Source organism: Tupaia chinensis, unplaced genomic scaffold (genome assembly GCF_000334495.1).
Source record: "Tupaia chinensis unplaced genomic scaffold, TupChi_1.0 Scaffold142716_1, whole genome shotgun sequence".
Classification (NCBI taxonomy): domain Eukaryota; kingdom Metazoa; phylum Chordata; class Mammalia; order Scandentia; family Tupaiidae; genus Tupaia; species Tupaia belangeri.
Window position 1 is genome coordinate 5429874 of NW_006202562.1, and position 25124 is coordinate 5454997.

The following is a 25124-nucleotide window of genomic DNA, read 5'->3' on the forward strand; positions in this document are numbered from 1 at the left end:
CCGGAGCGTGACGCGCCCACGGATGCTGTGGCTGCCGCCGATGCCCGCCATTGGCTACAGCTGAGTCCCGCTGATGCTTCAAACTTAACAGGTACTGCATATTTGAAGAAGAGGCACCAGTACAAACAGCTGGGAGCTGCCAGAGTTTCCCAGGGACCCCTCTGCACAGCAATGACAGAGTGCCACCTCCAGCTGCCTGATCACAGTCATAAATTCTCAAGTCCTACATGGAGGGAGCTCTGAGACACTGACCAGGCATGGGTTACAGCATGTTATATAGATGACCACCACCCACCGCCCGATGAGTGATGGTGCTCAAGCCCAGCCTGGCCACTGTGGACTCAGGAGAGATTTTTCCAGTTTACATATGTCAAAAGTCCAGAAGTTCAGAGAGACTACTGATGAATATTTTTAAAATTTCCTGTTATGCATTGTTGATATATATGAAATTATGACATAAATGTAAGTCATGGGCCTCAGTAATAAAATGAACACCAGTAAGCCAGGCCTCAACATCAGAGCTAGAACAGCACCCAAACCCATGAGGTTCCCAGAGGCCCTCTCTGCCCTTCTCCTGGCAACTTGGGACATTAGCCCAAATTCGTTTTTACAATAGTTCCCTCGATTTCTCTGCATTTTACCACATAGACCTATGCCTTCAAATAATGTGTCACTTGGTTTTGTTTTTAGACTTCAAAAACAGTTTATATTCTATATGTTTTGCAACTTTCCTCCCTTAGTATTTTGTGTCTAAGATTTGTTTATGGACTATTCAACCAAAATTTCTAGGTCTATATCCAGGCTGTGCCCCCCAAAAATTACTATGTAGCTTCAGTTAGTTATTTAATCTCTGCCCTTCAATTTCTCCTTTTATAAGATGGGTGTAATAATGGTCCTTACCTCACAGGGTTACTGGAGGAACAAATGAGTGAACACGTAAGTCTGTGTATGCCCGGTGAGTGGAAGCATGCTGCAGTTTAGCTGTTCACATGCACATGCACACACACATGCACAAGTAACGTTAGGGAATCTCACAAAGTCCTCTCATGCAGGGGATAGGACTGATGGGAACGGGAAAAACAAGGAGTTGGGGTTTTGTTTTGCTTCATTTTGACAGGTGTCATGGGGAACTAGTTCTCTGAGGAGCTCGGTAGAGGAATTGCTCATCAGATCTAAAATCTTCCTCCCCTGCCACACCTATGCTCACATACATGGGGATTTCAGAATGTTTGTGGGAAATGGAATTAAAGTTTGAGTTTGTCTCGGTGCAAAAAAATTATGAAATTGTATATTTTTTTAATAATACAAATTTTCATGAATTTTTTGAAGACCGTCCTCCCCAGTTTGTATGGATATTTTATATGAAGACAACAAACTAGAAAGTATATATTAAGTTAAAAAAGTTCTTAAAATGCTAAAAAGTATTTCTAAATTGTAAATAAAGCCTAAAATTTTACCTCGAATAATTTTTTTTTTTCCTACCAAGCAGACCTTAGTTTTCATTTTGATAAAATTTAACCAGAGTCTTTGATAGTTTTGGAAATTCTTGATAGAGTAACATAAAAACTTCATCAAATTAACACATAAAAAATGGTGTCAGATAAAATTCATCATAGAATAGATAATATTTTGCCTAGTAATTCTATAACTTTACATGGGAGTTAACGGGCCACAGAGATCTGTGAGGTATTTATTCTCTGATTCAGTATGGTAAGCAGGCCAAGTCTTGGCATTTCTGCCTGGATAGAACCAAAGAAATCATGTTAACTAGGTAGGAAGGAAATGCTAGAATTGGAATGCTCTTCCAGAATGTTTGACTCCAAATGCAATGCCATGCTGACCCTTTTCCACTGTGTTTCTGTTAAAATTACAACTGTAAAGCCCTTTGAACTCCTTTAGAATTAATGCCTTTATGGAAGAAGCAGCATCTTTAGGCCCAATATATAGATTATCCCAGAAACGCTCATCATCATGGTGCTGTTGAAGGCAGCGCTGACCCTTCAGTAAGTTCCGTTTTCTTGGACAAGAGCTCTGTCTTGGGCCCAGTTGCAGTGGCACCACGGTGGGCAACGTTTGCAATGCTTGACATCATTCGGAGGATTGGCATTCGCTTTCCAATTCAGCCTGTGCATGCGGCGCGTGTGTGCACACACGTAACCCTGGCAGGCAGCAAGGTGGGGGTGGAGGGGCGAAGTGGATTCTAGTATGTGGAGGGCATTTCTCTTTCTCATGCAAGAAAGAAAGAAATTTAGAGGACTAGCTTTAATTATCTTTATTGAAAAGAAAGAAAATTGGGTGATTATTTCTTTTGTCTGTCTTTGAAGCTTAGTTTTGATCCCATTTTGAAGCATGCATTGGGCAGTTCAATTTAATAAACTCGCATGAGGTAATTTTATATGATGAACTCTATGTTTGAGTAACTCCTCCAAATACCTAGCTCTTCTTTGAAATACTGCTGTAGAGAATCAGCACACTCAGTTCAATAGTTCATCTTGTCATCCGTGAAAAGGACAAACTGTAACACAATAGGGTTTCTGGATTATCACAGTTCTGAATTTAACTTTCTGTTCTTAAGAGAACAATTTCTTCATGAATGTACAAAATAAAACCATGCCAGCCTGATCTTTCAGACAGGCAGAGAGCACCGAGCCAGTCTGAGTGTATCGCTGCTGCATGACTAACCCTCCCAACTATCAGACGCTTAGAATAATGAGCTGCCTCTGAAATCGCAGACTCCTTCATTGCGGGCGAGCTAGCAGTTAAGTTTTATACTTGGTTCAAGTGCTTTTATGCTTGCCGAAAAGAACAGCTAACCGTGTAGTGCCTTGTTTTAAAAATGTGCCTGGAATCTGTTTTAAGCTGGTAGGGTACGGTGTGAAAGCACACAAATGACTGGTGTAGGAAGAAGGTCCCTGGAGACAGGCTGCAGTGGGACGCACCACGGTCAGTTGGGAGCAGGAGAGAAGTGAGCTTGGCTACAGCCTTGCTTGTCATTTCCATGGGAAAGCACGGGTAGGCAGGGAAGCAGCTTAGGATCGCTAGTGGGAAGAAGGAGATAGGGCTGGCCCTCGTTGACTGGTACCTGGCCTGGGGTGATTAGCCTGAAGTCTACTGACCTGTAGTGGCAGGGCTGGATGGATGGAGGAGGGGGTTGGAGGGCCTGAGCTTCGAACTCGGTTACTCGCATAGGAAAGGCATGCTCCCAGGCAAGGCTTTACTCTCCCTAGGTAGTAGCTAGCCACAGAAAGAGCAGCCCTCCCTTACCAGTGGGGCCCCAGATAGGAGAATAAGAATATAGAAAAAAAGGAAATACAGTTAACGTGTGCAGAAATTTAGTTCTATTCAGAGTAAGTTGAGGAAAAGGGATATTTATGACATTACAGATCAAAACATCAATATTGCCACTGACCTGATTTAGCTTATTTAGCAAATAAACTTATGGTCTAGAAATATTTACATGCTATGAGAAATAAAAAGATGAATTAGGTCAGAGTCACTATTGTCTTAAGAGCTTATGAGAAAGACAGAAGACAAGATATTTATCCTAAGGATGTGATACACAGTATGAAATTTGCTTCTAGAAAGTGGTAATCACAGGGGTAGAAAAACAGAGTCATAGAATAGGAAGTACAGAACTGTGACCTCCCAGATGTGACCAAGTCATGATGCACGATGGAGGTTGCTTTCCACATCCAGCAAGGAAAGAGAACAGTATGCAACAAATCCTGGCAGGACATGTGTTTAACTACATAGAAAAAGATGAAATAGCATCCCCACTTCAAACCATGCCCAAAGTCAATTCCAAAGGGATGAAATACTTAAAAATGGAAAGGAAAATTTAAAGACTTTATTTATTTTTTTTAAGTTTTTGCTATAGGGCATGTGTGGTCACTGGAGAGAGAGGGACAGAGAGGCAGTGAGAGGAAAAGTGAGAAATCACCCCCTACACAGTGTGACCATGCTGTAATCCCTTCTCATCCATTCTCCTCTTGGTATGTTGGGCACATGCGCCTGGCATGATTTTCAAGCCACCAGGTTTGGCCTTGAACCACGGTTGGCTATGTGGGAGTCCAGTACCTTTACCACCATGCCACATACTGGCCCAGGAAAGGTTTTCATAAAGGAGCAAGAAAAAAAAAAAAAACTAACTGTAAAAATAATCACTAATTCAGCCTGAGCAAAAATAGCATTTTTGGTTCATTATTAGAGAAGGTTTGAGAATTCCGTGGTTTAGCAGAACTCCAAAGGGTAAAAGCCAGCTCTGTTGGTCTTTTCTATGCAGGTTCCTGTCAACTCAGTCATAAGTTTTCAGAAAAGGCTTGGTGACACATATTGTCCCCGCTGGTTGAGGTCAATGTCTGGAGTCTTTCCCCATGGGCATAGAAGCTCCAGGAGGGGAGGCCTCTGGTCACATGTGTTTCCATCTGGGTCTTGGCTCCTACAATGGTGCATGGCAGGAGAGAAGCATTCAAGAAATGCTTGAATCCGTGAACAATTATGCTTTAAGCTGCAGACTATTGCTTTATTTAGCTAAAAACAACAACTAAATTTCAAGCTTTAAAAAGTAATAATTATGTAAGGTAGTTTCAGAATCTCTTTTATGTAGTATATTTATCACATGCAAATCTTGTTATAGACACCCTTTTAATTCTGTCTGTGCATAGAACTTGCACCCTCTCCCCTGCTACTAAAACGAGTTTGCAGGAATAGTTTGTATGTGTTCTCTGATAATGCATGCCTTCTGGCACTTCATCCGGCTTCGATTTATTTTGAGGTCATGAAATAGTATAAAGAAAAATAACAGTGATAGCTATGGTGCCTTCAGTAGCTCTCCTTTTGAAATCTGTGAAGCGAACCATGTATGCCCTTGCAAAGGAGACAAGAGGAAGACTAGGAGAGTGGGCCCTGGTAGGTAGCAGAGGCCAACCTGCTGCTTTTGCACTCACCACCGGAGGCCAGGCCTGATGCCTCTGTTCTGACAGGTAAGGTGCTTAGCTGAGCCTTTGGATCTGTATCCTCTATTTAGTTTTCCAATCAAAAGAGAAATTGTTTCCAAAGTCACAGGCCATGTTTCTCAGTGTTCTACCAAGTCTACACAAAATCGCAGCCACGTGACATGGCCCCTCGGTCAGAAGTGCCTGTTTTGCCAGTAACTGAGACATATTTCATAGCTAACATTCTTTCTGTATATGCAAAGTTGTAAACTTTAGACTTCTCTGTTAAAAATCATGTATCTGCTTGGGAAATGGTAAGATAATTTTGTTTCTAAGAGCCCCTGCTTTAATTTAAAAAAAAAAAGAAAAATTAAATGCCTTTGATGCATATAGTAATAATAAAACAAAAGACCCTTAGCTTGCATGCCAGCTTGCTAATGAAAAGGAAGCTAAATATTGGGTTGTTTTAGAGTGTACATGGAATTTCCCGAACTCTGTCAAGGCCCCAGTTTTAATCAGGCGCTCCTCCACTGAGGAGCCGTCGACATGTGAAAGGTCAGCATCTGTTCTATTCCTTATGCCATGAGCGACTCGCTTCAGTGTCTCACAGTAATACTGAGGAAGCGCATGTAGTCATTTCGAAACTTAGAAAGGACTCAGCATATTTTGATAATGTGACAGGAGGTGTTGCCTAGGACTTTATCATTGAGGCGTGGCTTTTCCTGAGCAGTGCAGAGACAGATCTTCTCTGAGAGGTCGTAGCAGGGAGCTAGGAGGTCCGGGAAGAGGTACCTGGCCTACATTCACGTGGAGTTACTCAAGCAGAGCTCCAGTGTGATCGGCTTGCTGGAGCTAATCTCTGTTTTAGATGATTACATTTTGGGGGCTGGGGTGGAGAATGGGACAAAGCTGTAAATCATCGAGTTCCTTTCTATTTTATTTCCTCTTCAAGGATTAAAGACATCATGGCATTCCTTATGAGAAAAACAAATGCCATATCACACTGCCTGTTCACTTAGGGGCTTGTACGTATTCACTGAAGCATCTGCATCCCTTCTGAGACTGACAGGTGCTTGATGGTGCACTTTCTGTGCACACTGAGAAGGACAAGTCTCCATGTGAGGCTTCACTGAAGTCAGTCAGAGAACCCACCAGGCCTACAATTAGGCCTTTGCTGTCTGTACCCTGAGCTTGTAGGCACTATGCGTAGAAATTCTAGTTTGCATGGACTGTATCTGCACATAATGAGACTCTCAACTGACATATGTGGGAATTACAGATGGGGTTTTCTCCGAACAGAAGCAGCACTCCCCAGGAAGGCCTTTCTGTGGCACTGTGTGTCATCCTGATGGAATCCTTTGTTTCAGTGCCTTAGGATCTGCCCATCTCCACTGTCAATAGCTATTGGCAGCAATTTTGAAGTCTGCCCTGGCTTCTTTTCAGATTTATTCCTTGTTGGTCCTGTCATCCTTGTACTTGAGTTCTTCATACCCAGAGATCATGCCTGTTTCTTTGATTAGCCCTTACTATACCAACCACCTATATCCTCAAGATGACACACAGTGGGGCTTGACACTTGCCTAGAAGTCAGTCTGTCTTCATTTGTATGGTGTGAAGAAGAGAACTTTGAGAATCGTTATGTTAATAACAACTAGAGAAGGGAGGTGAAAGTTGAAGGTGGGACTCAACTTATTAACCTCTCCCACCCTCAAAGATTCAAAAGAGAAGCAAAGTAAAGGTGACAGGACACCTCAGTTAAGAAAAGATTTTAGTAAAATAAAAGACATCAGCAACCACAATAAATATAAACAATTTAAAGGGGGGGTAAGACAGTCTCTGTGGTACAAGCAGTAATGCAAGTTCCCTGCAAGCTGGAAGCCATATGGCTGATCACGTGTTTGCATTCCCTGGTCAGCCTGAAAGCATGCTGTAGGCTTGCAAGTGCTTCAGATCCTGAAGAGCTGGAGGCCTGGGGGAAGGGAATCATGGTGTAAAGAGATCCTGTCAAGGGTTCCTCCCTTTCTCTCTCTCTCTCTCTTTCTCTCTCACTCACTCACTCACATACATACACACTCACATACACATAGACACACACACTTTCTCTCTTTCACATCTGTGCTTTTTTTTAATCATGGAGGAAGAAGCAAGAAAAATTAAAGGAAAAGGAAAGAAGGAAGACTGTTTTAGTATAGCTATGTGTATGTCAGTCACATAAAGCTTTAAAGCAGAAATTATTATGAGTGAATTTATATGAGCTTAATAGCATCTAGATATATGAAGTAAAAATTTGATATAAGTATACGAGATTACTAATAAGATCATTATCATAATAGGAAATGTTACTGTCAACTATAATTAGTTGATGAATTAGACAGTAATAGATATTAGATTAGAGAAGGTTCCATATTACAATTAATCTTGATCAAATGGAGTTATCGTTAAATACATATCTTTGAACTTTAAAACATTTGCAATTTTTAAAAGCACGTGGAACATTTACAAAAATTGATCGGACAAATCTCAACAATTTCTATAATTTGAAATATTATGCTTGATTAAATTAAGAATAATAAAAATTTGGCAAGCAGAAAATACATTAAGAAACTAAAAACTACACATTACATAAGTTAGTCTCAGAATAAACCACATCGTGAACTGGAAAATATCGGGTCACTGGAAAAAGTCGTGATGCATTTTTGCATAGAAAAACATAAAAAATAAATACATCCTAGGGGCTGGCAGGTGCCGTGGTGGTTAAGGGACTGGACTCCCATATGGCTGACTGCAGTCCTGGACTGGTGGCTTGCTTTCTCACTTTCCCTTTCTCTTTCCGGTCAAATTAAAAATAAAAATAACTGGGACCAGCAGTTAGTGTAATGGCTATGTCACTGGACTCCCACGTAGTCGACCATGGTTTGAGACCCGGACCTGGTGGCTTAAACTCACACCGGGGGCATGTGCGTGCGTGCCCAAGATCCCAAGAGGAGAATGGAGGAGAAGGGATTGCGTCGTGGCCATCCCTCCTGGGGGGTAATTTCTCGCTTTCTGTCTCTCTGTCTCTGTCTGTCTGGCGAGCACACGCTCCTTGTAGCAAAAACCTCTCCAAAAATAAATAAATAAATAAATAAAGTAAAAATAACAAATGGAATTAAATAAATAATTACTTCTTTAAAGAAAAGAGAGGGAAGTACATTATGACTTTTCCAATGATCCAGTATTTAGAACTGGACTACAATGAAAACATTACATATCAAAGTCTCTAGAATATGCCCGAAGTTTTTTTTCTTTTTAATTGCCAGAGGATGCATGCACTCATGAGGGATAGGGAGAGGGAGAAGGAACAAATGACTCTAATGGAGTGTGGTCACACCACAGTCCCTTCTTTGTTTTTCCATCTCACATAATTGCCCCGGAACGAGATTTGGAGTACACACGCACATGAGCTCAAGCTGCCAGTGCCAGGGTTGAATGTAGTTGACCGCCTGGCACCCAGCTCCCTTAGCCCCTAGGCTGTGGAGCCGGCCCATAGCCCAAGGCTTATGGCTTTAGGGAGCTGTCAACTTCCTCAGCCTTTAGCAATCCTGAAGCAACAGGTACCCAAAGAGTAACATTCCATAACTTCAGTGATAGAAAATTAGGTAGACTTGTATAAGTCATTAAATTCTTCGTTAGCTGTTTTTTCAATGTATGAAAGTTTATACTTAAGAAATCTTTATTACACAGATAGATGTGCTTTTGTGTTTGTCTCACATGCACACTCTTGCCTCAGGGCCCTTGCGCCAGCTCTTCTCCCTGGCTGGCACTCCCCGGCAGCTGCACATCCCCTTTGCTCACCATCTTCAGGTTGGAATCAGATGACTCACTACACACTTAATGTCTTTGCTTACTAGAGAAGTGCAAGCAAAAACCTCAGTGAGATATCATTCCATTCCTAGTAGAAAAGTTAAAATTTTTGTTGTTTTATAAGCCAGAGGACTTGTGCACTCACTAGAAAGAGACAGTGAGACAGAGAGCAGGGAAGGAGAAACCCAACCCCCATTGTGTGTAGTCGCATCACAATCCCTTCTCCTCCATTCTCCATCCTGTTGGGATTTTGGACATGCTCATATACACACCTGGCATGTTTTTCAAGCTGCTAAATTCGGGATTCAAACCACATGGTTGGCCACATAGGATCCAGCTTCCTTTACCCCCGGGCCACAAATATGGCGCAGAATGGTTAAAATTTTTAAAACAGAACCATGTCCAGGTGAGAATGTGGAACATGTGAAACTCCCATACTGTGCAGTGAGAGTGCAAACTGGAACAGGCATGTAACAGTTTCTTTCTGCTCATTCACATTTGTTCAACATACACTTAGGATATGACTCAGGGTCTCACTTCTAGGCATTTACCAAAACGAAATGTAAACGTACGTTCACACACAAACCTGTACATGAATTAGTTTATGGCAGTTTTATTTACAATTACCCTCAAATGAGAATCAATCTAAATGTCCTCCAGTAGGTAGTGGATAAACTGTGGTACATACACAAAATGAAATAATTGCCAATAAAAGGAACACCCACTGATACACCCAACCATGTGGGTGAACTTCAGGTGCAAGGTTTCACAGTGTAGGAATCTCTTTCTATGACATTCTGGAAAGGCAAAACTAACAGGAACAGAAAACAAAAAAGTGGTTGTGAAGAGTTAAGAATAGAGGGAAGGCCTGATGATAAAGGGACACTTTTTGATGTGATGAGAATGTCCCATGTCTCAATTATGGGGGCCCACGACGGCCTACTTTCCTTAAAACTCCTTCAACCTAAGAGGGTGGAAATTTCATGTATACAAATTTTACTTCCAATAAACCTAGCCTACCAATAATAACAGCCACCACAAAAGTCACTCCAGTGCCAAGGCCATCCCTGGCCACCATTTCCAGGGCTCGTTCCTATTCGTTCTGCTCGTGTTTCTTCCTCTGGTTTATGTAACTCCTCTCAGGGTCTCCAAGAATGGTCATCTCAACCTCAGCTTCAACTAACTGCCTTTTTAGTTGGAAGAATCAACCTCATTTGAGCTTTCTTCCCTGATCCTGCTGTTCTGTCCTTTTAAATTCTCAGCCATTCCACATGTTTCATCTTAATTATTTTCCTCTGAACACATACGTGTTTAAAAAGCATAGTTAATTTGCGTTTTTAAAGAAGCTATGATGAAATCGAGGTCGAGTTTATGGGGTTGATACATTTGTTTTTCTCCCCAGATAGCAGCGAATGCCTTGCGGACGACTGCAGTATCATCGCAGGAGGGAACCTCACGGGCTGGCACCCAGACTCGGCCGCTGTGCTGTGGCGCAGAGTCTTGGGAATCCTCGGAGATGTGAACAACATCCAGTCTCCCAAGATCCACGCCAAAGTCTTTGGCTATCTCTATGAACTCTGGTATAAGCTAGCAAAGGTATGTCCTACTATGTTACTTGTTGTTCTAGTCCAGGAAAATCGACTTATCACTTAAAAACCGTGGTAGAAACCATCTTGTAATTAACTACTGAATGTATTTATGGGATGCAAATTAAGCATTTAGGCCAAGTGTATTTGATTATTGAAGACTAAATTATAGTATCTACAGTTTAAATATTTTATGAATGTGAAGAGCTACTTCATGTAGTCCAAACAGTAGAATAATACTATACTATACTAACGCAGATTATTAGGTAGTTCTCATCATTTAAAATTCTCATTATTTAAACTAATACAAATTTTTTTAAATGATGAGAGCTACTTAATACTCTGCTTTAATATCCTATAGTTTTTTCAGAAGTTTTTTTCGGTAGAGTATATGCGCTCACTGGAGAGAGAGAGAGAGAGAGACAGAGAGGGAAAGTGAGAAGTTATGTCACCCCCCACCCCAGGGGAGAGGAGATGCCCACACCACAGTTCCTTCTCTTCCATTCTTCTCTTGAGATTTTGATTGCAGTCATGCATGCGCACGTGCCCGACATGATTTTCAAGCTGTTGGGTTCAAGACTTAAACCATGATTGACAATATGGGAATCCAGCACCCTAACCACCACATCACGTGCTGACCCCTGTACTTATTCTCTTTATGAAAATGATACCAGTTTTTATTGTATAAAAACTGAAAAATGGAGAAAAATGAAAGAATATTGCTATTCCACAGAAAAAACCAGTATTAGTATTTGTCTTATTTCTGTGGGTAAACTTTTGTATATAAGAAGAATCTTAGGTTATATATAATTTTTCTTCTGGTTTTAATTTTGGTTCTAAGATACACTTTTCCCATTTTTTTTTCAAAAATGTGATTTATGTTTATAGAACATGACTTATTTAATCATTTCTTATCAATTGGAGTTTGACTTTAACATTCAAGGAAAAACAATGCCATAGTTTTGTATTTAAACCTAAAACCACATATAGTAAACCAGAGTCACAATACAAAAGCACAGTAGGTCTCACAGTAAAAAGAAAAACTTGTAAATATTAGAGTTTTCCATTCAACTTGTAGAAGTTAAATTGGAAGCAGCTATTTGACCAGAGAAGAAAACAATGAAATACTTCTAGAATAAATGGAATGTTGTCTTTCCTAAAATACTCCCCTTTCTGAATTAGATACGGGATAATCTAGCAATAAGCTTGGATAACCAGTCTTCTCCATCTCCTCCGGTCTTGATCCCACCGCTGAGAATGTTTGCATCATGGCTATTTAAGGCAAGTGGATATGTGTTTATTTCTTTATCGCAATTTCCTCTTCCTTCCTGAAATTGAGTTTAAAAGATATAATTGCCCAAGACTGCATGTTTTGAAGACAGGCTGGATATTACTAAAGCTACCACATTCCACATCTCCATAAACAACTCTTATGGAAAACCGAGAAGTAAATGAAATGTCAAAATGCTTTGCCTCTGGACTTGATTTAATCTGGAAACATCATCTCCTTTACAGGCAACAACACTGCCAAATGAATATAAAGAAGGCAAGCTGCAAGCCTACAGGCTGATCTGTGCCATGATGACCAGACGCCAGGATGTCCTGCCAAATTCAGATTTCCTGGTACACTTTTACCTTGTGATGCACCTGGGGCTGACCAGCGAGGATCAGGTATTCTTTGACTCCTTCACCACATTGGCCCGTTCACTGGAAACTCCATGCCACTCTTTACAGCCATTAGAGTTCTTAGAAACATTGAATTTCTGAATAGCTCTGACTCATATTACATATAACAACCCAGTGGTCTTTCAAAGATGTAAATCAGGTTTCATTATATCTCTGCTGTTGCTTCTTACAGACTTGGCATTGTGCCAACTAAATTTGAATTTCATTCTATGAATATATGATTGAACCTCTGCCTAGGTGGTCAATGTCAAAAATACTTTTTTCAGCCAGGTTTTATTTGGGTTCTGGCATTTGGTATTGTTTGAGAAAGTGATTTTGGTGATTTAAAACATGTTAGTAGTTAATATGTTTTTGTGGAAAAACTTCACACGTAAGTTAGGAGTCCTGTCATTTTAATTTCTAAGTCAAGTATTACTTAACTTGGAACAGAAAAACCCAAGCAGCCACTGGCTACAGCCCTCTTTTTGTAGACTGTGGGTTTGAGGACAGTATGTGGCCAACCCCTGCCCTTCCTTCCTGGGGAAAACCTCTGCCAACTATGGACAGTGGGGGTTTGTGAATGGGGACACATGGACACCCTGACTTGATGTGGAAAAATTGAGCAAGAAGTGATGTGATTGATTTGTACTTCACAGAAATTACTCTGGACTTCAACTGAAGAATGGGTAAAGTAGGAGGTTGGACTTGGAGACAGATTAATTAGGAAGTGGTTACACTAATACAAACTTTGGGACCAGCAGTTAGTGTAGTGGCTGTGTCGCTGGACTCCCATGTAGCCAACCGCAGTTCGAATCTAGGACCCAGTGTAGCCACGCTGCAATCCCTTCTCCTCCATTCTCCTTTCAGGATCTTGGGCACGCACACACACACACCTGGTGTGAGTTTAAGCCACCGGGTCCAGGACTCGAACTGCAGTTGGCTACATGGGAGTCTAGTGACATAGCCATTACGCTAACTGCTGGTCACAAACTTTTTTTGTTTTAAGAGCGATTTTTATTATTGGGCTCATGTGCTTGCCAGAGAGACAGAAAGCAAGAAATCACCACTCAGAGGTATGGCCCATACTGCAGTCCCTTCTCCTCCATTCTCCTCTAAGAATTTTGGGCATGTATGCACACACACACACACACACACACACACACACACACACACACAGCATCAATTTTAAGCCGTCGGGTCTGGGACTCAAACTATGGTCAGTCATGTGGGAGTCCAGCAACATAACCATTATGCCATCTGATGGTCTCCAAACTTTTTAATGTTGAGAACTAAGCTGATAGCATTGGAGATGGGAAGAAAAGAATAGGAAAGATTTGAGACTTTTTATGGCTTTTCATTTTATTGCCAGGTCTTCTTGACCAAGTTGAGGTAAGAGGAATGTTTCAGAAGTTACTCTTTAAATTGAATTTATTGATCAATTAATTTGATTCATTTATAACTACCAAGTAGCTGTCCTTTCTGTATTTCTTTCATTCTTTGAGTGTATGATGCAAACACAAAAACCTTTTAATATTTGCTATGGTTTGAATGCACCCTCCCAAACTCATGTTGAAATTTAATTGCTATTGGGTTGGTATTAAGAGCTGGGACCAGGGCCAGAAAGTGATGCAGAGGAAATACAATGCTTTGTAAGGCTAACTCACATGAACACATTCTGGGCTTATGCCTAGAGCCTTTCCTGAATATACTGGGTGTGCAAGTATCCATGATCTGGAACTGGCTGAATTTGAGGGTAGGTGGGTTGTGGTATGGGAATCCTGTTGGGGTGCCCTCCTCTTTCTTTCTTGGAAGAAAGAAGTGGATAAACATTGAAAAGACAAAGAAAAAGTAGGACTTTTGACAACTGACCAAGCCATGTGGACTCTGCTCTCGTAAATGTATTAGTATCATTATCATAGGAATAGGTAAGTTACCATGGGAGTGGGCTCCCAATAAAAAGTTAAGTTTGGCCCCCATTTTCTCTTTGTCTTCTGCACTTCCACTTCCTACTATGGAATATTTGCTAGACTATTGGGTTGGTAAGAGCTGGGACCAGGGCCAGAAAGTGATGCAGAGGAAATACAATGCTTTGTAAGGCTAACTCACATGAACACATTCTGGGCTTATGCCTAGAGCCTTTCCTGAATATACTGGGTGTGCAAGTATCCATGATCTGGAACTGGCTGAATTTGAGGGTAGGTGGGTTGTGGTATGGGAATCCTGTTGGGGTGCCCTCCTCTTTCTTTCTTGGAAGAAAGAAGTGGATAAACATTGAAAAGACAAAGAAAAAGTAGGACTTTTGACAACTGACCAAGCCATGTGGACTCTGCTCTCGTAAATGTATTAGTATCATTATCATAGGAATAGGTAAGTTACCATGGGAGTGGGCTCCCAATAAAAAGTTAAGTTTGGCCCCCATTTTCTCTTTGTCTTCTGCACTTCCACTTCCTACTATGGAATATTTGCTAGATGCTAGTGCCATGCTCTTGGTTGGACTTCCCAGCTCCCAGAACATGAGTCACATAAACTTCTTTTTTTTAATTCATTACCTAGTCTGCGATGTTCTATTGTAATGGCAGATACAAGCCAGCAGGTGGCATAGTGGTTAAGGTGCTGGACTCCCACATGGCCAACTGCAGTTCAAGTCCCAAACCCAGTGGCTTGAAACTTATTCCTGGTGCGCGCACGCTTTGTGTGTGTGTGTGTGTGTGTGTGCCTAAAATCCTGAGAGGAGAATTGAGGAGAAGGGATTGCAATGTAGCTATCCCTTTGGAGGGTGATTTCTCACTTTCTCTCTCTGTGTCTCTGTAAGCCCACGTGCCCTATAGCAAAAATTTCTTAAAAAAACAAAAACAGCAGATAACAAACTAAGCCAGAAAACTAGTAACAGGAGTGAGGTTGTTAGTATAAAAAAATACTTGAAATTGTAGGAGTGGCTTTGTAGCTGAGTAATGGGTAGAGACTGGAAGAATGTGGAGCCGGCAGAGAAATCTTGTATTGCTGTGAATGGAGCCCGAAGAGCTGTTCTGGTGAGTGTTTAGAAGGAGAGGATAGTAGGGAACATTTGAACTTAGAGATTTCTTTTTTTTTTTTTTTTGAGAGATTTTCACTATAGGGCGCGTGTGCTTGCCCGACAGACAGAGACATAGAGACAGAAAGCGAGAAATCACCCTCCAGCGGGGATGGTCACACCGCAGTCCCTTCTCCTCCATTCTCCTCTCGGGATCTTGGGCACGCACGCACACGCGCCCAGTGTGAGTTTTAAGCCACCGGGTCCGGGATGCGAACCGCAGTCGACTACGTGGGAGTCCAGCGACATAGCCATTATGCTAACTGCTGGTTCCCGAACTTAGAGATTTCTTAAGGGGTCGTTATCAGAATCAGAAATATGGACAGTATGGTTTTTTTGGTTGAGGTCTCAGATGGAAATGAGGAATGAAGTATTGAACATGAGTAAAAGTCATCTTTGATATAAAGTAATAAATACATTGGCTGAGTTGTGTCCATGCCTGAGGTCTTTATGGAATATAGAATTTAAGAATGAAAAGATATCTATCTTAGCAGGAAAGCATTGAGGCTGCTTTGTGGCTTCTTTTAAATATACAGTAAGATCCAAGAGGAAATAAATGACTTAAAGAGGGAAATTTTAACTACAAGGGAAGCAGAATGAAAAACTTTGAAAGATGTGTAGCCTAACTGTATAAAGAGTTAAAAAGAATGTTCAGAAGAGAAGATAAAGGGCGTGGCCAAGTGACTAGTTGGTAAAGAGACTACCATGGATAGAAGGGAGTTGAGACAGTGGGAGAAAGACCCTGAAGACATTTCAGATACCTTCAAGGATGCCCCTGCTGTCTATAAGCCCAAAACTCTAGGAGAGCAAAATGGCTTGAGGGAATAGACCCAGGTCATTCTTAATGGGCTTGCTTCCCAGAGTCACCTCAAGACTCTGCTCCCAAATACTCCATGATCACCCCAGCTGCAGCTCAGGTGGGCCCAGGTAAGGCCCAGTCTACTGCCCTGGAAGGTATAAGTCATACAGTTTGTAGGACTCCACGTGGTGCTAGTTCTGTAGATGTACAGATGGAAGAGCTATGGGGGATTTCAAAGGATATCATGGATAGCCTGGGTTTCCAGGCAGAAACCTTCCAAAGAGGCAGGGTCATCTCAGAAAATTCCTGAAAGGGCAATGCTGAGTGGAAATATGGGGTCGGAAGTGCCACAGAGAGTCTCCACCCCAAGGCAGTGCCAAGTAGAGAATCATAGAAATGGAACCCTCCTGAGGTCCAAAAACTGTAGAGTTACCAGTGTGTGATTTCTAGCCCAAAAGAGCTGCAGGCACAGGGCTCTAACCTGAGAGAGCTGAAGTTTGGGCTAAGTCCAGCAAAGCTCTGTGGACATGAAGAGTCTCATCCCTCATCCTAATATGTCCAAGAAACGGAACATATAGAGTCAGCTTAAAGATTTAATGTTGTTGGGACCAGCAGTTAGCGGAATGCCTATGTTGCTGAACTCCCATGTACTCAACCGCTGATCGAGCCCCGGACACAGTGTCTTAAATTCACACCGGGCACGTATGCGTGCATGCCCAAGATCCCGAGAGAATGGAGAAAGGATTGTGGCGTGGCCATCCCCCCAGGGGATGATTTCTCACTTTCTGGTCTCTCTCTGTCTTTCTGGCGAGCATACGTGCCCTATAGCAAAAAAAACCTCTACCAAAAAAAAAAAAAAAAAGATTTAATGTTGTTCTCCCTGATGGGTTTTGAACTGACTTGGGACTACTTACCCCTATCTTCTTGCCAGTTTCTTTTTTAGAATGGGGATATCTACCCTACTCCTGTCCTACCATTGTATCCTAAACATAGATAAGCTGGTGATTTCACAGACTCATAGGTGGAGGGAATTTGCCTCTGGACGAATAATACTTTGAGCCTTACCCCATAGTTAACTTGGATGAGACTTTCAACTTTGCAATTGATGCTGGAATGAGTTCATACTTTGGGGCAGTTGGGATGGAATTCATTTTATATGTGAGAAGGACATGAATTTTGAGGGCCTGGGGGTGTAATGCTCTGGTTTGAATGTCTTCTTTTAAAACTCATGTCGAAATTTGATTGCCATTGGGATAGAGTTAAGGTGTGGAACCTGTAAGCATTGATTAGGTCAGGAGGGCTTCACCCTCATCAGTGAATTAATGCCTTTGTTGCTAGAGTAGGTTATCAAGGGAGAGGGCTCCTTGTGAAAGGATAAGCTTGCCCCCCCTCCCCCCATTTCTTTCTGGCTCCTGCATGGCTTCTTCTTCTTTCCACTTTCCACCTTGAGAGAATCCTCACCAGATGCTAACGCCATGCTCTTGGACTTCCCACCGGACTCTAAAACCATGAGCCAAATAGACTTCTTTTCTTTTTAAATTACTCAGTCTGCACTACTGATGTGTAGCAGCAGAAACAGACTAAGACAATACCTCTAGGGTCCATCTGAGAGGTCATTCTCCCAATGACCCAGCTATTTTTGTTGCTTCATAATGTACTTGAGCCTACCCAACCCTTGGGCCCCATTTAAAGTATATTCCTAGATATATACTTTAAGTGGTAATCATTGAGCTTTTATCTGAAGTAATAACCGTACTGTCCTAGTGAGTTGTCTTTGTCATATTTGCTCTGATTTTAGCAGTGTAGAGAGGATATCTGTAGAGCAGGCCAGATTTAGACTTATAGTCTCATTTGTTTCTTAATTAAGTGTAGAAACAGGGACTCAAGGTAGAAATTTTTATATTCTCTGATCAAATAATTTACAGCCATCATTGCAAGTGGAAGCATCTTTTACAGAGTGATGCAACTGACAGTGTGTATAAGATTAAGGGTGTAAATAGGGAAGAGAATTAACTCTCACAGATTATAATGAGCTCCCTCCACGAGAGAATCAGGAGAGGAAGGGTTACAATGCTCTGGTTTAAAGCAGTGCTTTGCTGAAATTTTGCAGGAAAAAGGTGTATTTGGATATAATAATAATAATAACTGTAGAATTTACTTATTTCATACAAATAAATTTGAAGTCAGTAGTAAACATTAGTATACTGTATAATGAGCTTTCTTTATTTTTAAATTTTTGCTATAGTACTCGTAGGCTCATCAGAGAGACAGACACAGAGAAAGAGAAAGAGAGAGAGAGAGAGAGAAATCACCATCCAGGGGAAATGGCCACACCATGCCACAGTCCCCTCTCTTTCACTTTCCTCTTGGAATTTGGGGCATGCACACACATGTGTGATTTTTCAAATCTTCAGGTCCAGGACTTGAACCACTCTGTCAGTTTTGTGGAATCCAGCCTCCTTAGTCTCCATGACATTTGCTGGCCCCAGTGAATTTTCTCAAGGCACATACATAGGTGCAGGTTTCGAATCATCTTTCTATTGTAAGGTGTATTGGGGTGAAAATGAAATAATGAAGTAAGAATATGTTATAAGTTTTGAGAATGTAAAACATGATTTTACAAATCATTTTAATATTATTTTACAATGTAGAAAAGGAATTTTTCAAAGTTTTATGCTTAAATTGTTTTCACATTTTTAATACATGTCATATTTTCTGTTAAATGAAGGCAAAAGGATCTCTTGTAATTTCATTATAAAATACATAAATCTTAAAAGATGGCCAAGTGCTAGCAGTAACCCAACATTCAGACTTCTGAGACAAATTGTGGGTATCCTAAGTCTCCTTTTATAATCAGCCTATTGTTTAAGCCATTAGAAGCTTGTGTTTTTATGTGTAGAATAAACTGTTTTCCTTTGACTGTAACAATTATTGGAATATATTTTAGATGCCTTGACTGTCTTCCAAACAGAATGACTCTGAATAAACTTTATTCCTTTGCCAGAAGAAAATTACACAGACCTTCTAATGAAAGAAGACCTGCTAATGAAAAAAACTTTTCTTATTTAAGTAAGAATTGTCACTGGTAATTAGTTTAACTTTTGGTCCGCATGTCTAAATAGATCATAGTGGTTGTTCCAGAACTTACATGTACTTCTGGGGTCACATGTTCTATTAATTATAAAAAGAAAAGAAAGTATTTACTGTAGAGAATAGAGTTAAGTTCCGTTTTGTGATCAACATACTGTGCACCTGTGATTGGGACCATTTCAAGGCTTGTTTGAATTTTGTGAGAGTTCTCAAAGAGCCACAGTCCATGTAGCCTGGAACTAAAAGGCTTCATTTATTGAGAGAAAACCTATCTTTTTAAAATAGAAAAATAGTAGCAAATAAAATTTTAGCATCAGTTTTGTCTTACCAGTAAAATCTAAGGTGGATTTCCTCCTTTGGCCTCTGGGTGGCACACTTGTCTGCACAACTCAACCACCACTCAACTTCTTGAGTGTAATTAAATTTTACAGACATCAGCTTCAAAAAGGCTGCAAAACCAAGGACACTTTGAACGTGATTGTGTGTTTAGACATGATCATTTTACAAAAAGCTTCCGTAAATCTTAGTCACAAGTGTCAGAAATGACCAATAAAGTTTGGAATTATAAATAAGCTCTAAGATGTTAAAAATCTGTTCAGTTATAGTGGTGCTTATTGTAATTGAAAACTCTTATTTATTTATTTTTTTAAGTTTATAAAGAATATCTGGGGCTGGCCCACAACAGTGGTTAAGTACTGTGCATTGGGAACTAGAGCCCACATGGCCAGCTGCAGTTCGAATCCCATTCTAGGTGGCTTGAAAAGTATGCCAGGTACATGTGTACCCCAAATCCTGATAGAATAAAGAAACAGAGGAAAATGAATCGTAGTTTGATCATGCCCAACTGGGGTACTCTCTCTGGCAAACACATCTGCCTTCTGGCAAAATAAATACATAGGTAAGTAAATAAATAGATAAATGAAGGAAAAACTATTTGCAAAATCACTTACAAATAAATTGTCCTGTGTTCTATAACAAAACCATGTAAAATCATCGTTTCATCTATATGATAACAAATTCATTATGTAGACAAATATAGTCATTTCTGTCTCAATAAATAATGATACATATATGAACCAGCCAGAATTCAAAATGTAGTATATTCCAAAACAGCTATTTTTAATATTGTTTAAGTTACTCTAACTTAATAATTAAATAGGAAACTCAAAACCTTAGAAAGTAGTACTTGTCACACTACATGTATAATGTGGTTTATTCAAGTGATTGAAACATGCTTTGAAAGGATTTATTTTTCCCTTGAGAATACTTTTTTTTTTTAAGGTCTTTTTTTTTTAGACGTGTATACTCACCAGAGAGAGATAGTAAGAGACAGTGAGAGGGCAAGTGAGAGATCACCCCCCAGGGGGAATGGCCATACCACAATCCCTTCTCCATTCAATTGCTTGGTGTGAGTGTGAGTTTCAAGTCACTGGGTTCAAGACTCACCTATGGTCTACTGTGTAGGAGTCCAGTGCTTTAACCACCACTTTACCTGCTGGTCCTGACAATAAATTTTTAATTGGTTCTGTTACTGGTTTAGAAAATAATTAGAGTCATAAGCACTTTCTTTCTTAAGCACTTTCTTTTTTCTTTTTTTTTTTGGAGAGGTTTTTGCTATAGGGCACATGTGCTCACCTGAAAGAAAGAGAAAGACAAAGTGAGAAATCACCCCCGAGGGGGATGGCCACGCCGCCAATCCCTTCTCCTCCATTCTCCTCTCGGGATCTTGGGCACGCATGCACACGCACCTGGTGTGAGTTTAAGCCACTGGGTCTGGGACTTGAACCGCAGTTGACTACATGGGAGTCCAGCGACATAGCCATTACACTAATTGCTGGTCCACAGCACTTTCTAAATAACTATGAATTATGAAGACAATTTGGGGTGACTTAAAGGACTCCCAACCTGTTTAGGAAGGGCCTTCCAGGTGACTTCCCTCTGCTTGGCTGCTTTGCGCCTGGTAAGCTGGTGGGGTGGGCTGAAGGGTTCATTCTCCAGCACCCACAGTGGACTCTGGGTGGGAAATCCCACAATGTTGTCCTCTTGGCATTTCTGTGCAGTGCAGTTAGATAAATATCATGACCTGTTTCATGCATAACAAAGGCTTGGAAACGATCGAGAGCTTTTGCCCAATGCCACACAGTCCAAAGGCTGTTAGAATTCACATGCAGGCTTGGCCTGATCCATCAGCCATGTTTTTCCCAGTGACGCGGCTCCCATGTCCGGCAAATGGCACTTGATTTTATTCTTCCCTTCTGTTTATTTTACCTGGACTCTCGCCGTGACTCATCCTGCTTCAGAACCCTCTTACTAAAATAGTGCATCCCCTCCTCTCAACCTGCCAGTGCCTACCAGTCGCCTCCCCAGTTCTTGGCCATCTAGCAATTCCTCTTCTGGAGCTGGCCCTTGTTCTTAGCTTCTCCTAATGCTTAAGCAGCTCTTTCACCTCACCCTTCCCCAGAGTAGTTCGACATGAAAGGAGCTAAGATCTGGATTTATTAAAAACAGTTCCTGTTAACGTCATGATTATTTAAAACATATGGGAAGATCAATATGTGTGAAATGGAAAAGGACAGTCGAGGAAAGGAATTTTATTTTTTATGTTTTTAAGAACATATATCAAAGACTAGAAAGTTTGCTTTGCTCAAACTTTGGTGTTCAAAATAAGTAAACTATTTTTTAACAATGACTTACAGATTTAATGCCTTAATGTAATTTGTCTGTTATACATCAAAGTTTCATTCTCTTTTGAATACAAAAACTTATATTAATGTGAAATTATTGTTGCAAATTTGCATATAGAAATTTTGGGAAATGTGAATTTTGGTCATTTTCATCTATAATGTTGTATTATTGGATTTTGTAACACACCAAAGAGCACGAGGTCTCTCTCAGGTAAAGAATGTGCATTGTCCGGACCTATGGTATCTGGAGATACAAATTTGAATCATAACAGTATGAAGTTAGGAGACGGTGTAACGCTGTGTGCTAAAGTATGTTGGTTAAGAATAAGGGCCCCGAGTCAGCCTGTCTGAGTCCTAGTGTTGGGTTGATCGTTGATTAGCCAGGTCATCTGGACTCACTGTGCCTTGATTCCCTTCTCTATAAATGAAGATAATTGTAGTGCCCACCTTGGAGGGTTGCTGAAGGCTTAAAGGAGGTGAAACATGTAAGGCACTTGATCTGGTGCACAAAACCTGAGTCTTTGTGGTAAAACTGAGAAGGACAGCAAGTCCTTGAATAACTTCACGTATTTAATTTTTTCTAATATTTAAGTATTGATCTTTTCCCTTCCCCATACATTTTCTTCCTTTTGAACATAATGATTTAACTTTAAAAAATGTATCTAGGCATTATAGAATTTCCCAACATGAAGAAATGACCACTTCCCGTGCTGTGGGTCAGATACAAGTAATGGTACGTGAATTTCGTCCTTACATGCTGGTGATTCAGAGGCAGTTCTTGTGTGTTGGTGGCTGTCGGCTTCCTTTAGAGTCGCTTTTTGCCCACCCAGGGTGCCATCTGGACGAGGAAGCTAGAAAGTCACGCTCTGCCCGTCCTAGACCACTCGTACCTGGGTTGCCATGGACTCCGGTTCTGTCTAGCAGAGGCATCTGTGGTACTTGAAAGGTGGACCTGGGGAATGGCGAGCAGCAGGGCAGAGAAATCTGGTCCCTGGTCATGGAGGAGTTCCGCTCAGGCACTGGCATCATGGGGGACAAGAAGAGGCAGCAGGGTCTCGGCCAGAACCGTCTCGTGGTATGGCTGGGTGTTTCTGCTTGCCACCTTTTGCCTGGCTGTGAGGAGTCACGCTTGGTTCCCTAACACATCTAAAAATTCTGTGAACCCGCTAATCTGATATAAATCCCTTTCCACTTAATCTCAGGAAAGTGGATTCTGTCATCTGCAAGTAAGACCCTGGCTCAGCCAGTGACTGCTCTGGAAGGTCCAGTCCATGCACGGTCAACACTGGTTCAGATTTCAGCTGCTAAATTTACTTGAGCATTCATTTAATTTGCTTATTTTTTCTCAATAATTGCCAGTTATTTTGTAAGTAAGGCTATTTTACTTTATTTTAAAAACATTGCACTTTGTATTTCTCATGGACATTTTGCCACTCTTATGTTAAGGAAACGTAATTGTAAATATCATATATAGAGCAATGTTCGATAGTTCACAATTTTCTTGACGGATGTTACAACCTCCTCTCATGAGGTATATGATGGAATAATATAATAATAAACAGTCGTTTGTAAAAAGATCCCTGGGGGCCCCTCAGTGAGCATGAGCCTCAGCAGTGAGCCATGAAAGTGAAGTGCAGGGGCGATACTTGTAAATTGGCCATACCTGACTCTTTTAATAACCCCAGACAGCCTGGATCATGCAGTGATATGTAATAATTGCATCACCTTTTCTCAAACAAAGAATTATTCTTTGCTGAGAATTTAGACTTGTATCTGGAACCCTACCTGTTAAACACACATAAATTTCTAAATATATTTTTAAGGCCAAACGTAAATGAATATTCAGTTCCAGAAGGGAGGAATTTACAAGGGCGAATTGAGCTCCTTGTTTATCTCATAGCCAAGGAAATCATTTTAATACATCTCTTGAAAGCGCTCGTTTGGTACAGCAGGTGATTTTACCAAGGTCTGAATTCGTGGGATTTAATTCAGTGCTAACAGGAAAAAGTGTGTGTTTATGAATTTAGATCTCACTGATGTTCAGAGGATTAAATAATAACCTTGAAATTTATCAGTAGAGGACCTTTAGGAGGCTAACTCTGTAAAAGTTTCATTTAAAAACAACTTTTAAAAACTATAGGCATGCATAGTAAGTAAGGACTAATTCTGGCCTGCCTTCCTAAGGTTTTTAAGAATGGAGAAATGGGAAGACTGGCAGGTGGCGTGGTGGTTGGGGCGCTGGACTTCCATATGGCCAACCATAGTTCAAGTCCAGACCTGGTGACTTGTTTTCTCACTTTCCCTTTTTCTCTCTTTCTCTCTCTGTGGTCAAACTAACAAATAAATAATTTTAAAAATTAAATACATAAATTATTATTATTTTTAAAAATGAATAAATGGGGGGGACCAGCAGTTAGCATAATGGCTATGTTGCTGGACTCCCACATAGTCGGTCGCGGTTTGAGTCCCGGACCCGGTGGCTTAAAACTCACGCTGGGCGTGTGTGCGTGCGTGCCCAAGATCCTGAGAGGAGAACGGAGGAGAAGGGATTGCGGCGTGGCCATCCCCCCTGGGGGGTGATTTCTCGCTTTCTGTCTCTCTATCTCTCTCTGTCTGGCGAGCGCACGCGCCCTATAGCAAAAACCTCTCCAAAAAAAAGAAAGAAAGAAATTTAAAAAAGAAAAAAAAAGGATAAATGGATCTTCTAAGACTTCAGGACATAAGAGGCTTTCAAAGTATATTGTTTATGACTTTTATGGATGTTAAGCCTCATATCAGGACCTAAAAGACCTGGAAGCTAGACTGAGCTTTGTCACTCACTGGCCAGGAGGCCCTGCCTGGCCATGGTGGGCCAGTGAATCTGAGGGTAAGAGACACATGAACAAGTATCTGTAGTAACCTTCGACTTGTGCCAAGGACACATTATGAGAATTGGACTGTGTCGAATACCCTTCTAGCTAAGTTGGTTTGAAAGCTGCTCACAGTGGAGATGGGATTTAGCAGGACTTTCAAGGATGGATTGGATTTAGACAGCAGGATGAGAAGCAGGCTGGAATTTCACATATCAGAGGTACAGAATTTCTCAGGCCATGGTCAAGGCACAGTGACTTAAGGTTTGGATTTAGTGTTAGATTCACACAAGGAAACAGTACGTGGACATGATTCCAGGCAGCGCTGCAGAGAGCCTCAATTCAGAGAGCCACGAGTCAGAATCGCTCCCATCCCGTGGCTGAGGGGGATCTGTTGAAGGTTTGTGAGCATGACATGCAATGTGACCAAAAAGCATTTTAAGAAACTGTGTGGGGTGGATTATAATCATGAAAGAATAATAACCACAGCACGAAAGGGAATTATAATAGCCGGGGACAAGGCAGTGAGGGCTGGCAATGACAGAAACACAGGTAGGGTATGTGTGTGTGTAGATTTATATGTTTGTGTGTGTGTGTGTGTGTG

General features: G+C 41.1%; 1 protein-coding gene across 1 annotated transcript in view; it reads left to right on the forward strand.

Annotated features, from left to right (window-relative positions):
* Positions 1 to 25124, forward strand: part of RALGAPA2 (Ral GTPase activating protein catalytic subunit alpha 2) — a gene marked incomplete at its 5' end in the record, with an annotated part of 330762 nt that overhangs the window by 117070 nt on the left and 188568 nt on the right. Inside the window, 4 exon segments of the mRNA XM_027766356.1 lie at positions 36 to 91; positions 10180 to 10373; positions 11546 to 11644; positions 11879 to 12034. Coding sequence (XP_027622157.1) covers positions 36 to 91; positions 10180 to 10373; positions 11546 to 11644; positions 11879 to 12034 — 505 coding nt within the window.